The 12,773-nt window shown below is 53.1% G+C and overlaps 1 protein-coding gene across 1 annotated transcript; it reads right to left on the bottom strand.

The window, feature by feature from the left end:
• Positions 1–214: 214 nt before the first annotated feature.
• Positions 215–12,756, bottom strand: SH3BP5L (SH3 binding domain protein 5 like). The gene is made up of 7 exons (XM_082723485.1): positions 12,621–12,756; positions 11,533–12,151; positions 5,611–5,673; positions 5,320–5,448; positions 3,588–3,749; positions 2,677–2,850; positions 215–2,138 (listed from the first exon to the last, which is right to left on the bottom strand). Exons 2-7 carry the CDS (start codon positions 11,719–11,721, stop codon positions 1,692–1,694), a joined length of 1,164 nt encoding a protein of 387 aa, XP_082579611.1. The 5' UTR covers positions 11,722–12,151; positions 12,621–12,756; the 3' UTR covers positions 215–1,691.
• Between the last annotated feature and the right edge of the window lie 17 nt (positions 12,757–12,773).

A 12,773-nucleotide genomic window follows, 5' to 3' on the forward strand; every position in this document is an offset into this window, starting at 1 on the left:
CCCCTTCCTTCATGCTCAACTGCAGACACACCCAGGACTGGCACCTTTGTCTTTTCCGGACCACTAGAACAATGTCCTCTCCACCCTGCCGACCCCTCCTCCCCTGAAAGGTGGGAGGAGGAGGCATCTTCCCTGCCCTGACTCACCCATCAAGAGCCTCCCCACACACACTCTGCCCTTCTCTTCCTCCCTCCCCTGACAGGGACAGCAAACATTACTGATACATAAACTATTTTATTTAAATAAAATCAGGGGCATACCCTTTTCTCTCTCTCTCACACACACACACACACACACACACACACACATACTCCCCCAGCACATGCACACACGCATGCCCACGTCCTCCCTCCCTTTCTTCCCTTCACCCATGGCCACCTCAAACCCAGTGGTTCTCATAGTGACCACCTTAGCACAGGGAGACACCACCCTCCATATGAAAGCCCACTCCTCCCAGGTGACAGCAGCAGCACAAAGGCCTAAGTGCAAGCTGTCCTGCCCAGAGTCCAGCTCTCAGACCTCTTAGGGTGGCAAAGGAAGAAGGACCAGTTCTCCCAAGGCACCCAGATCTACCATGGCTTCCCCACCTTCCCCACCATAGGGCCTGGAACACCACCAAACACCCAGAGCTGCTCCCCATGGAGGGTGGGCACCCTCACCCCAGGACAACCCCTACCTACAACAGAGAAGGCTGTGCAGCCAAACTTGAGCATTTCCCTAAGGGATCCTGGAGTAGGTATTGTTTGGTTTGGGAGAGCAAGAGGGAGAGCAACTGAGCACCAATTTCCCTAACTCCACCCCTCAGGAGGGTGCTGAGATTCAGCTCAACATCCTCTACCCAGAAAAAGTAAACCCAACTCTGCAGCATGAATGGCAAGGGCCTCAACCATCAGGACCTCATTTTCATGTCCACCTGCCAACATGGACCCTTGTTAGAGACCCACTGGCACCTTAGCAATGTTAACAGCCCAGCCCAGCTGCAGAAAACACCATACACATGGGAGCCTATCTGGAGTGGGTGGTGTACTCTGTGTTGACAGTGGGTTTGGGTTTCACCTTCTCTGACACTGGTACCCTTCCAATCCTGCTTTGTGGCACACATAGCAAAGTGGCTTAGGTCATGAGGAGGGAGCACTGTAGGGATCAGTAGTGTCTTCCAGACGTACACAGTCCTACAGTGCATTTCAGGTTCCATATGGGCAGGCCGGGACAGAGGCCTAGGGCACAGGGCTGCCAGAAGAGCTCTGTAGCATCCCTAGACCTTGGGAGATGGGGAGGTGGAAGGAACACCTATTTCCTCGAGCTAGGGGCCAAGATGCCAGGACTTGGGCCCCACACCCACCTTCTCCGATGGGCTTCCCTGTGCCTTCTAGACCAAGTTCCCTGAGGGGAAAGCCAGACAGATGGAAGGAAAGCAGAAAGGGGGCAGCAAAGGGCATCAGACCATGAGGAGCTAGCAGGAGAGGGCAAATGTGAAAGCCAGAGAAAAGCCTTCTGAAAGGGTAAGGCAAAGAGAGCTGCCACCTGTGAAGAGGGAGCTGGGAGGGCAAGGACAGGGAGAAATCCACCAGAGGCAAGGACCAACCTGACCTCTCCAAGGGAAGAAAGGACCTGAGGAAGAGGGAGCACAGAGCCTGTCCAGCCCTACGAGGGCCAGTGGTGATGAAAGGACTAGCCACCTTGAGCATGGACTACAGGCTGATGCTGCGCTGGTGGCGGCCCCCACGGCTCCCGCTCTGGGAACCCAGCTCCTGGCCGTCCAGACTGGTGTGGTCTGAGAGGCCCCGCAGGTGCTCCACAGAGTCACATTTCTGCAGGTCCGAGGCCACCGTGCGCAGGCTCAGCAGGCTAAGCGTGTCTGTGTCAGGGGCAGCCCCAGGACCCAGGCTACTGCCCTCCTCCAGGCCCCCGCCTTCAGCCCCCTCGATGATCCCACTGTCCCCATCCTCCCCACCATCAGGCCCAGCCTCTGCCCCCACAGGGGAGGAACGCCGCTGGCCTGGGGCATGCGGGAGCTGGCCCCGGCGCCGTGCGTGAATCTGCTCGCTGATCTGCTCCAGGTTGCGCAGGGCAACTGAATAGCGAGTCTTGGCCTGGGCCACCTGCTGCTCCAGCTCTGTCACCTTGGCCTTATGCTCCTGAGGAAGGAGGAACAGAATGAGGTGATCAAGCACTCTGAGCCCCCTGAGCACTCTGCACAGTGCCTCCTTTCCCAGACCACCCAACACAAAACCACAGGGCTCTACCCCACTCAGTCCAGCCCCCTTCGGTCCTCCTCTTTGGATTCCTCTTCCCCAGCCTTCCTGCCCAGCTCCTCACCTAAACCTGACCGTCTTAAGACCTTCCCACCAGGTCCTCATTCCCACCTACTCCTCCTCTCCCCACTGTGCCCTTTCCCTTTCTGGCCAGTTCCTGATCCCCATTCTCCCTGGTTTCCCAATTCCCACTTTCTCTCACTTACCTCCTTTCGACTCCATTCTCTGCCAGCACCCATCCTCCAAGCCCAACTCCCACTCCTGTGGGTCATTCTAAGCACCTGTCCTACCACCTGTCCCACCACACTGGTCTAGCAGATGGCCTGGAGAAGCACCAACATCCCCTCTAACTGCCCTCACTCTCCATGCCTATCCCGTTCCTGACTGTTCAGACCCTACCCCTCTCCCACTCCTCCCTTACCTCCAGAATCTGGCTGAACTGGGCCTTGAGCTCGAAGTAAGGGCGGCTCTTGCCAATGGCCCGCCGGAGCGTCTTCTGCAGGGCCTGGACCCGAGCTTCAGCCTGCTGGCACAGCCGGGTCACCCGCTGATGCTCCCGCTCACCACGAAGCCGCTCCTCCTCTGCTTCATTCACCTGGCCCAGATGGGGCAGAGGACATCCGTCACTGACCGAGGACGCATGCTTTTGCCTCTTGAGACATGATCTTCCTTCAGGAGCTGGCATTTGCTGCGAGACTAAATGTTTGTATCCTCCCAAAATTCCTATGTTGAAATCCTAACCCTTAAGTGATGACATTGGATGTGGGCCCTTTGAGAGGTTGGGGGAGTAGTTTAAATGTGATTAGTGCCCTCATAAAAGAGGTCCTGGAGAGCTCCCACTCATCCCTTCCACCTCAGTGAAAGCTTTTTCACCACATTGAAAAGACCCCCAGCTGTCTAGGAATCAGGAAGCAGGCCCTTACCAGATACAAAATTGGCCTGCACCTGAGCTTGGACTTCCGAGCCCACAGAACTGGAAGACATTAACTGTTGCTTAAGCCACCCAGTCTATGTGATTCTGCTGTAACAACTCCAATGGACTAACATCTTCACAAGGTGAAGGTGGCCAACTGGAGCTGATGTTAGGGATCCTCCCATACCACCCTCTCCTTTGAATAGCTGAGAAATGATACATAAACTACACTGCAAAAGGTACACTAGCAAAGCCTAGACAGGACAGAGAGCAAGAAAGAGGTTTGGCTTGAAACAGAATCAAGGCCGAGGAAAGGCCTGAGTGGAGAACACAGAGAGGAGGCAGGAGGGCGATGGGATGAAAGGACAGCAAAGGAAGCAGCTGAACCTGGGAAGACCTGCTGACATGGCCTGGCTCACCTTGCAGGTGGCATGGTTGAGCATCTCCTGCCAGGTGGGGTCTAGCCGGTTCTTATCAGCCATGACACCCTGCTCAGCCACAAACACCATCTCCCGGGCAGCATTGTGCATGCTCACGGCCCGCTCGTACCGCAGCGCTGCCTTCTGGGTCTCTTGCTGGGCCTGGGAAGAGAGGATCATCAGGATGCGGAGCCCCAAGGACCCCCACCCACCCATGGAGACCCCGCTTAGATGAGGACAAGAGAAGGAGGAAGGCCGGTTGCAATGTCGGCTTCACTTCCCAAACTGCACTGAGCGTAAGGGCCAAAAAAGTAATATTTTACCTATAAAGAATATTTTGTAAGGCTATGACTTAAATAAAGAAATGTAGAAACAAAGATTGGAAAATGATACTGCCACTAGAGGGTGAGTGTGTGAAATCAGCATTTGCAAAGGCCACCGGACTTTTCTACCCTGCAGAGAACAAAGAATAATCCCCACCACTTTAGATACAAGGTGGTTATGACACAGACCAAGTCTTAGAGAAAACAAACCCCTGATTTCACCAACTCCAGCCCAGCAGGTAAGCTGAAGGAAGGAAGACAAGCACTCAGAGACAGGCATCACAGCTATGCTTACCACAAAACAATGGAAACCAACCTAAGGTTTCAGTTACAAGGAACTGATTAAATGAAAAATAATAATAAAAAGAGGAAATATTAGGCAGTTCTTAAAAATTACAGCATGGATATATACTTTTTGACATGGTACCATGTCATAATATAAGTAAAATAAAGGAATAAAAATAGCACATACCATGTCATCTCATTTTGGCAAAATATATAACCCTCCAAAAAAATTAAGGGGTTACCTGTACTGTATTATGTTTTTTATTTTCTATATTTTTTGGTGCTTTGAAATCTTGGGGGCCTTGTGGCCCTTCCAGGGCTAGCTAACTCCTAAAAATAGTAAACTCCCCTTTGAGCACACCTCTCAAATGCAAACCAACCAATCCAAATCCCACCACCCCCTTTATCTAACTCTCACACACCAGCCAGTATTTCCCCTGCCCTATGTTACTCCAGGGCCGGCTACCAAAACACAGAGACCACCCCCATAGCCCAGAGCCCACAATTATTCAAGCTATTAAATTCTAAATTTGCTAAAGGTTGCCTACCCTGCCTTACCCGTTCCTTCCCATTGTAAACACAATAAAGGCTCTAAGCCAAGGTTTCCTCTAGTACCTTCCATCCCCTACATGGTGTGGCATGTCCTTTCTTCTTGGAAATGTTAAGTAATAAACTCTCCTTTCAAGGCAGCTGTCTCTGTGTCTGCCACCCTACCATACTTGACTAAAACAAATCCTAGGTACAAAAAACATGAAACATGCACATGGTAGGATTTGGGGTGATTTTGGTTTTCTTCTGGTCTTACAGTTACGGTTACATTGCAGTCTTCCAATAATGAACCCACAGTATTTGTGTAGAAAGAAAGAAAAGAAAGTAAGGGGAGGGATGGGGAAGAGGAATGAAGAGAAAAAGGAAAGGAAAGGAGAGGAGAAAGAAAGAAAAAGAAGGGGAGGAAAAGGGTAAAGGAATGGCGGGGTGAGCAAAGAAAATAGAAATGAACCAAAGGGAAGAAACATAAAAAAGAAATGAGAAAGTGTTCCGTCTCACACCCCAAACAGAGACAGAAGAGTCCAGGGCCAGGCTCTGCACATGGCCCTTCTGGAACATACACCGGCTGGCCATACCTCCTTAGCAAGCCGCCGAGCCTCATAGTAAGGCCGGGCCTTCTCGATGCAGCTCCCCAAGTGGGAGCCCTGCGTGTTGAGCTTCCTTGCTGACTCCTGCAGGATCCTCCGATAGGTGGTCCTGGCCTCCTGGCAAAAGGGATAGGGACACAGGGCAGAGGGAAGGCATATGTGTGGGTCCCAGCCCCTCCAGCTTTTCATACATGCCCCTTCACTGCCGCCATATTGAACAGGGAGAGAAGACACCTCCGGGACCAGCCCAAGGGTGTGAGGAAAAGGAGCAATACTCACATCCAGCTGTAGCTCCACCTGGTTGATCTCTTCGCTGGCCTGGTTCAGATGCTCTAGCTCTTCCTGCCGGAGAGGGGCAAAAAATTAGAGCAGTAGAAAGTAGCCTCATGCGAACCACGTGGGCTGGAAGGGCAGTGCAAGGAGGGAAAGTCCACCTGACCAGAGAAGGGAAGAGATGCAGGAGGCTCTGTGGAATGGCTCCTTGAAGGAGACCTAATAACATAGTCTCCTGCAATCCTCCCCAACTCCATCTCTGCATCCGATCATTAAACCCCCATTTTAACAATGAGGAAATCAACATTCAGCAAATGGAACACGCATGCACCCACAGCAAAATGGCAGCAAGCCTGCCCTCGCTTCATCAGATCGTGCCACCTTCTCTTCACACTCCGGCCAGAGGTCTCTGCAGAGCTAAGTCAGAGAACACTACCCCTAACTACTCACCCATCACAGGTTTTCTACATATGCATCACAGCTCAGCATTGCTGAGACCCCAGCACTCAGAAAACAAAGAGGTGGCCACTCTTGGCCCAGTAAGCAAGCAACAGGGCCTCAGCAGTGTAAGCAGCTATAACAGGTGGGCATGGTGGGGGCAGCAGGGTCATCTGCCTTGGCAGGAAAGGCCAGGGCAGGATGCTCAAAGTCCTTGCTCCTAAGCTGGGCCTTGATGGATACAGAGAAAAGAAAACCACCAGTGACAGGAAGGAGCCAAGAATCAGGAGATCAGGTGCCTGGGGCAGGGAGCTTGTCAAGTAAGAAGCCAGCAAGGCTAGGGCACAGAGAAAGGATACCACAACTTTTCCCAGTGGCAGGGGAAGCCCCTCAGAGTGTGGCACCACCTGGTCTGTGGTTCAGGAAGGCAGATCTGAGCAATACGAGGGACATTTACAAGAGCCAGAGGCAGGCTGTCTGTAGTATTCCAGGTGGGCGAGAACAGGGAGGATACCAGACAAATGCAGGACACAGAATTCTGAGTCTGACAGGTAAGTAAGGTCAAAATTAGGGAGTATCACATGACTCAAGAGGCTTCTAGGCCTGCCTGGGCAGTGGGCTGTCAGAGACCCCAGGTCCTCACATAACAGAGTCTGTAGCAAGGAGGGAGAACCTCAGGGAGAAATCATGAGCCCACCAAGCCAAGGACACTCCTGAGAAAGAGCAATGCCCAGTGAGATTCCTGACACTCAGCTATGGGATCCTCTCCCAGGGGCCTTGCAGCTCCTGGACAGGGTGGTGGAACCCAGCCTGAGTCTGCTTGCTGCCCACGACCCAGACATGACCTGCACTTGGCAATGACTGATGCTGCCATCACTGGCCCCCACACACCTCATCTGGCCCTTCCAACAACCCAGTATATGATCCCCTTTTAGTCTTTTTATTTCTATGCCTTTCCTCAACCCCTAAAAGGTTTAAGTCAGCAATTAAGAATCCAGGAAACCAAATTATATGCCCAAATTACAGTGAAAGGAAGAAACATATAACAGAACCAGGAACAAGGATAGAGAAATATGCACGCCAACAACAATGCACACCCTGCCTCAAAGAAGGCCATAAATTTGGCTCTAAACTTTACAGAGCAGAACAATCCAACAAATATATGTGAGCCTCACATTGAATTTTTAGTTTTCTGGCAACCATTTTTAAAAAAATGCAAAAGCAAACAGGTTAAGTTGTTAACAATACATTCCATTTATCCCAAATACCCAAAATGTTAAAATTTTAACATGTTATCAACATAAATTATAAAATATTTTTACATTCCTTTCAATCTATGCCTTTGAAATCCTTGCACATTTGAGCCTTAGAGCACATCTCAACCTGACCAGTAGCATGTGGCTCCCACCCTGGACACTGTGGGTCCAGAAGCTGGTGCACGTTAGTCACACAACCCAGTGACCATAAGATCACATCAAAATGCTATGAACTACAAGCAGTGACATGACTCAAAGGACCCCTGAAGAGGACCAGAGGCAGAGCCAGCACCTCCCAACACACAGCTCTGAGTTTCACAGAACTTTCCTACCCAGGATACCACCTTCAGTCGATGGAAAGATTCCTCAAAAACCACAGTTCTTGTCAGGATGAGAGACAACCTCTCCCACTGTGAGCCTACTCTCCTCTAGCTTGATTAGGCCCGGAGCGGGTTTCAGGCTATCCGGGAGAGGAGGTAACAGTGCTTTCAGCAGCTCCTGCAAGAATACTCTTTCTCGGCTCATTCAAATTTGCTAGATCGGAAACAATAAAGCAGGGAATTAGGGGTAGAATTGAAAATGGACCTAGGACCTGATGAGGAATCTGGCTTTCCCACTACTGTGACCACCATCCTAGAACGAAGGACATCCATGGATGGATGCCTCAGAGAAGACAGGAGTACAATCACCTAGAAAAACCACAGTCTTGGTAGGAAAAGGACATGCAGGCCTCAGGAGGCAATAAACTGAGCCTAGAGGAGATGAGGAGGTCAGTAAAGGCCATCCTGCAACATTCCCGTGGGCAAACCAAGGTCCGATACTGGATCCCACTCAGTTCCATGGCCCAGCATGCTTCCAGATCCTAACAAGATCATCACAGGAGTGAACGGCTCTCCATAAATCATCCCACTGGGAAAAGGATGTGAAGGGCTCTGGCTACCGGCAAAGGGCAGGAGTGGGCACATCTTCCTATAAGGGAACTTGTGCCCACACAGCACTTCCAGCGACTAAAATATTTTGATGATGAGGTCCACCACTCAGCAGCAAAGCTTCTTCTAACAGGACCAGGAGACCAGGGTACAGAATAGGCTAGAGGGCAGGGTGGACAACCAGGCTGGGGCAGACCCAAGGCAAGGCTTAGTGGAAAGCCAACAAGCACTCAGGGCTCTGTTTAGGGAAGCTGGCAACACATTCCATTTGGCCTGCTCCACCAGGGACTCCTGGCACCCGGATGAAATGGAATTTAAACACGATGAAGTCTGAGTCAGCACACATCATCCATCAGGGAGGGCGCAACCAGCAGGGAGGGTGACCTTCCTGGGGCACACCAGGCACATTCCAAAGATGCCAGGCCACTGTCAAAGGCATGGTTGCTCAGCCGACAGATGCTCCCGCCCACCTTGCGCAGGCCACTGAAACATTTAAGCCCATGGTGATACAGAGCCAGGGTGATGCATGGCCCAAGGATTGAGAAATAGGGGAAATCTGACTGTCCTGTGAGAGCTAAACTGATACTTGGGAGGAGGATGAAGAGGTCACTCTGAAGAGGCTACAGAGGAAGTAAGTGTGTCCATTCACCTGAGGAGGATGAACATGCCCATCACAAACAGAACTAAGAAAGTCGCAGGGGAAGAGACGCAGACCCATCCTAGCACCACCCTCCTTCATTTCTTCCCTCTACTGGGACCCTTGCAGAAAGCCAAGTACCAGACTACAGGCCTTGGAGAACTATGCTGAGGTCAAGGCATGGAGACAAAGCCAGTGGCCTTCCCTGGGGGACAGCACACTCCAGGCAGGCCTAGAGATGGCCTCCAGCTGGCTTCCCTCCAACTTCCAAAGGCATCCCACCAGACAACAGAGACACAAACTGCCTGCCAAGAAACCCTACTCCCGACAGGAGTAAGAGCCTTGCCTTAAGAGTGACCATATCTTGGAGTTTCAGAAAATAACTGAACAGAGTCCCTAGCCTTTGGGATATCCCCTGGCTCAGCAGACGTGTAGGCTGCATGTCCACTTCTCACCCAATCAACACCAGAATTCACATTTCTGGGAATGGCTCAGGAACAGGTCTTTTTAAAACCTGCTGGTAGATTATGACAGGTCTGTTAGTGGAGACCCACAAAATACACTGAGAATCCATTTAAACTACTGAGACAGTTACTCCCGAATAACCTGGTCTTCTGTACTGTCAACACCAAGAGGGAGCTCACATGACACATGTCCTAATGTCTTCCAAACGCAGAAGGGCTGAATGCTACCAGCTTTCTCTGTGAGAGGTGCCCCTCACATCAGGCTACCTCTTCCACATGGCAAGAAGATGCAAAGGCCCTGCTAAGGGCAGAGCACTGGCCCAGCCACAAGTGTGCCACCCAAGGTGGAGGCCCCTACGACAAGACCTTCCCTCCATACCTGACCCACACCACTCCACAATGTGCCTCCTGTTTAGCAAGAGAGACTACAGTCTGCCTGTCCCTCTTGCTCCGGTAACACTGTGAGCTCCCTGGATTCAAGGCAAATCTTATGCCTTCGTGGTACTCTCTGGCCCTCATCCAGGAGGACTCTGATGGTGGAAATTGTTCTACCTCTGCAATACCAAGGGCAGCTGGAAAACTGCAATTCTATTTTTTATTTAATTTTAATTGATCTTACTGAAGTAACCACATGCGGCTAACAGCTACTTTATTGAACAGCACAACATGAGAGTGCCTCTTCGTGCTGTGGCCTTTGCCTGTGTGGGCACTGGAAAAACACACAGGAGCAAGAGAGCCTGAGCAAAGAAACCACCCATAGCAGATTCTTCCCTGGAGCAGAGCAAGGAGCACTGGAAGGAGATGCATGAGGCGCATCACCCAGCCGTCCTCCCCACAGAAAGGAGAGGGGTCTCTTTCCCAAAGTACTACCTACGAACTTTCACGGAGAGATAAGCAGAAGAGTTATGAGAGCCAAGAATCAGGACCCCGGCAGAGCAGAGCAACGAGCTGAGCCAATCAGCTCCACCAAGTCCTAGATGAAGGAGGGGAAGCTCAGAGATTACATAACTCACATGAGAATCACAAAGCAGGGGGCTGGAGGTTGCTCCAATTTCGGCCCAACACGTTTTTCCCTACAACTTACTTCCTCAGTAGATGACGAATCTGTAGAATTAGCAGGAGAAACTAAGCTGTTTTCAATGAGACACCCATGAGACAGGCTCACGCCAGTAAACAAACGGCTCACCACAGCTCCAGTGTAAGTGTGGACACAGCTTCCTGACCCCACGTCCAGAGAACCCCTAGCAAGAGGGCAGGAGGATACTAGGACCAGATTTTATTTCTTCTTGACTCACAGAAACAACCTAACAAAGGCCTATTGGCAGAGAAGCCCAGGAATGCAAGCCCTAAGATGCTCTTCTCATCTACAGGTACCTCTACATCCACATCTTGGAGATGCTGCCAGACCTTACAGCAGACTCAACCCCCAACACACGGGAACCTCCCGCCTTCACCCCACCAAGCAGCTTTCCCCGTCATTGCCCCGAAACACTACAGTCCCACCTCCGCTGACCAAGAATCTCACCAGCACTCATGCCTGTCCTCCTCCCCCACAGCTCGGAGGTCCCCTTCAAAGATCTGCCCATCCTAACAACTGCTAGGCTGTTCATACTCCAAGGTAATAAATCGGCTTCTCTGTTCACCAGTTGTAACCAGCATCCTCAGAACTGGCAATCTGTTATTAAGGACTGACCATGGCTCAGGACCACTCCCTAAACACATCAGGACTTCCCTGGAGGCCTCCCTCTGTGGAGCCACTGCAGGATGTGTCCTGTCCCACCAGGGAGGTGCGACCCTCCCTGGGGAAGCGCTGATGAGGAAAGGAGAGAAGGGAAGATACGAAACTGCCTCCCGATCCCAAAACCACCGTGTTGCACAGCGCGTCTCTGAGGTGAGAGCCCCTTCGCTTGTATGGAAAGGAGAACAAGAGTCCTATTCTCAGCTGACCCAAAGAAGGCTCTGCACCTGAGGCCGGTCTGCGGCTTCACGTGGTCTGGAGGCCTTCGGCTGCGGGCCCTCTCTGACCTGGCATCACACACAGCGCTCTCAGCACCGGCTACGCTGTCCTGCGACGACCTACTGACAAGCCTGCCTCCCTTTCCTGCCCCCATGCACAGGGCACGGGACAGAGGGTCAGTCTGACCCTTCGCTCATCGAATAGCTCCCCCAGAGAGCTGGAATCTGGGCGCCCTGTGTCTTCTCACCTGTATCCGAGGATCCAGCTCTTCCTCTTCCCTGGGAGACAGTTTGGCCTCACTGCCGTGGCTGCCGCCGCCTCTCCCAGGGGGCTCCTCCGCGACCGGGCTTCGCGAGGATTCATCCTCTACCACCTCCGCCCGAAGCTCCCCCTGCGGGGTCTCCCGCCCCCCGGGCACCGGCCTGAATTCAGCCATGCTAACGGGGAGAGGGCACAGCCCTACGCACAAGAGAGGACTGACATGCTGGGACCAGGGCCCCACCTTGGGACCTCCCAGGCTCTGGGCTGCAAGAAGAAGGGATTCTCCTCTCGGCGGGTAGAAGAGGGGAGAGAGGGACACCCCCACACCGGGTTAGAGGCCGAGATTCAAAGCGTCGGAGGCGCTCCTGCAGCGATAGCCTTGTCTGTGGAAAAGTTCTTCCCTGCCCGCCACGAGCAGTCCACCGGGGGAGACCCGGAGCAGAAGCTCCGAGGCAGGGGGCAAAGGAGGTCTGGATCCCGGGCCGAGGCCTGCGAGGAGTAGCACCATTCGGGAGGGCGGAGGCAGGCGCCTCCAGGCTGTGGCGGCAGCTGGAGAGATGAGGCTGGGCCCGAACCGAGGCTGCGGGGTGCCGGTCTCGGGGGAGCTGCGAGGGAAACAAAGGCCAAATGTACGGGCAGCGTAAGAACACACTTGGACCACCATCTCCGTCCGCACCGTCGGCCCCCCGGGAAGCGCACGCTCGTCCTCGCAGACTCCCACATCCTCAGCAGACCCCGGCGCGACTACTTTCCCCCGCCTTCAAGAGCTTGAGGTCCGACACCTCCCCCGTCCCAGCCCCTCCCCGGCTTCCCTCCGAGCTCCCGTCCTCTCTCCACACCCTCTTTCCTTCAGCCCACCCCTACTCCACCCCACCCGGGACCCGGGCTCTGCAATTCCCCCTAGTAACCCTCCCCCAGCCCCGCCCCACCTCCTCTCTTCAAACCTGAGGACAGCCTGAGCCTCCCGCTCCCAACCCCACTCGCTCCCTCAAATCCCGAAGACCCTGCCCCCAGTCCTCCTACGCAGACGGGTGCAAAGCCTCCAGCCCCCGCCACACGCGCGCCGAACCTTACCTCAGTTTACCTTCCCGTACTCCGAGCTCCTCCACTGCAAACAATCTGTCCCCTCCTTCCCCGCAACAAGCCCGTCCAACCAAATACGACTGGGCCGAGAGGAAGCGGAAATACGTCATCCGCTAACCCCGCCCCCTTCCTTTCGCCCCTCCC

Source organism: Mustela nivalis (assembly GCF_964662115.1).
Source record: "Mustela nivalis genome assembly, chromosome: 3".
NCBI classification, from domain to species: domain Eukaryota; kingdom Metazoa; phylum Chordata; class Mammalia; order Carnivora; family Mustelidae; genus Mustela; species Mustela nivalis.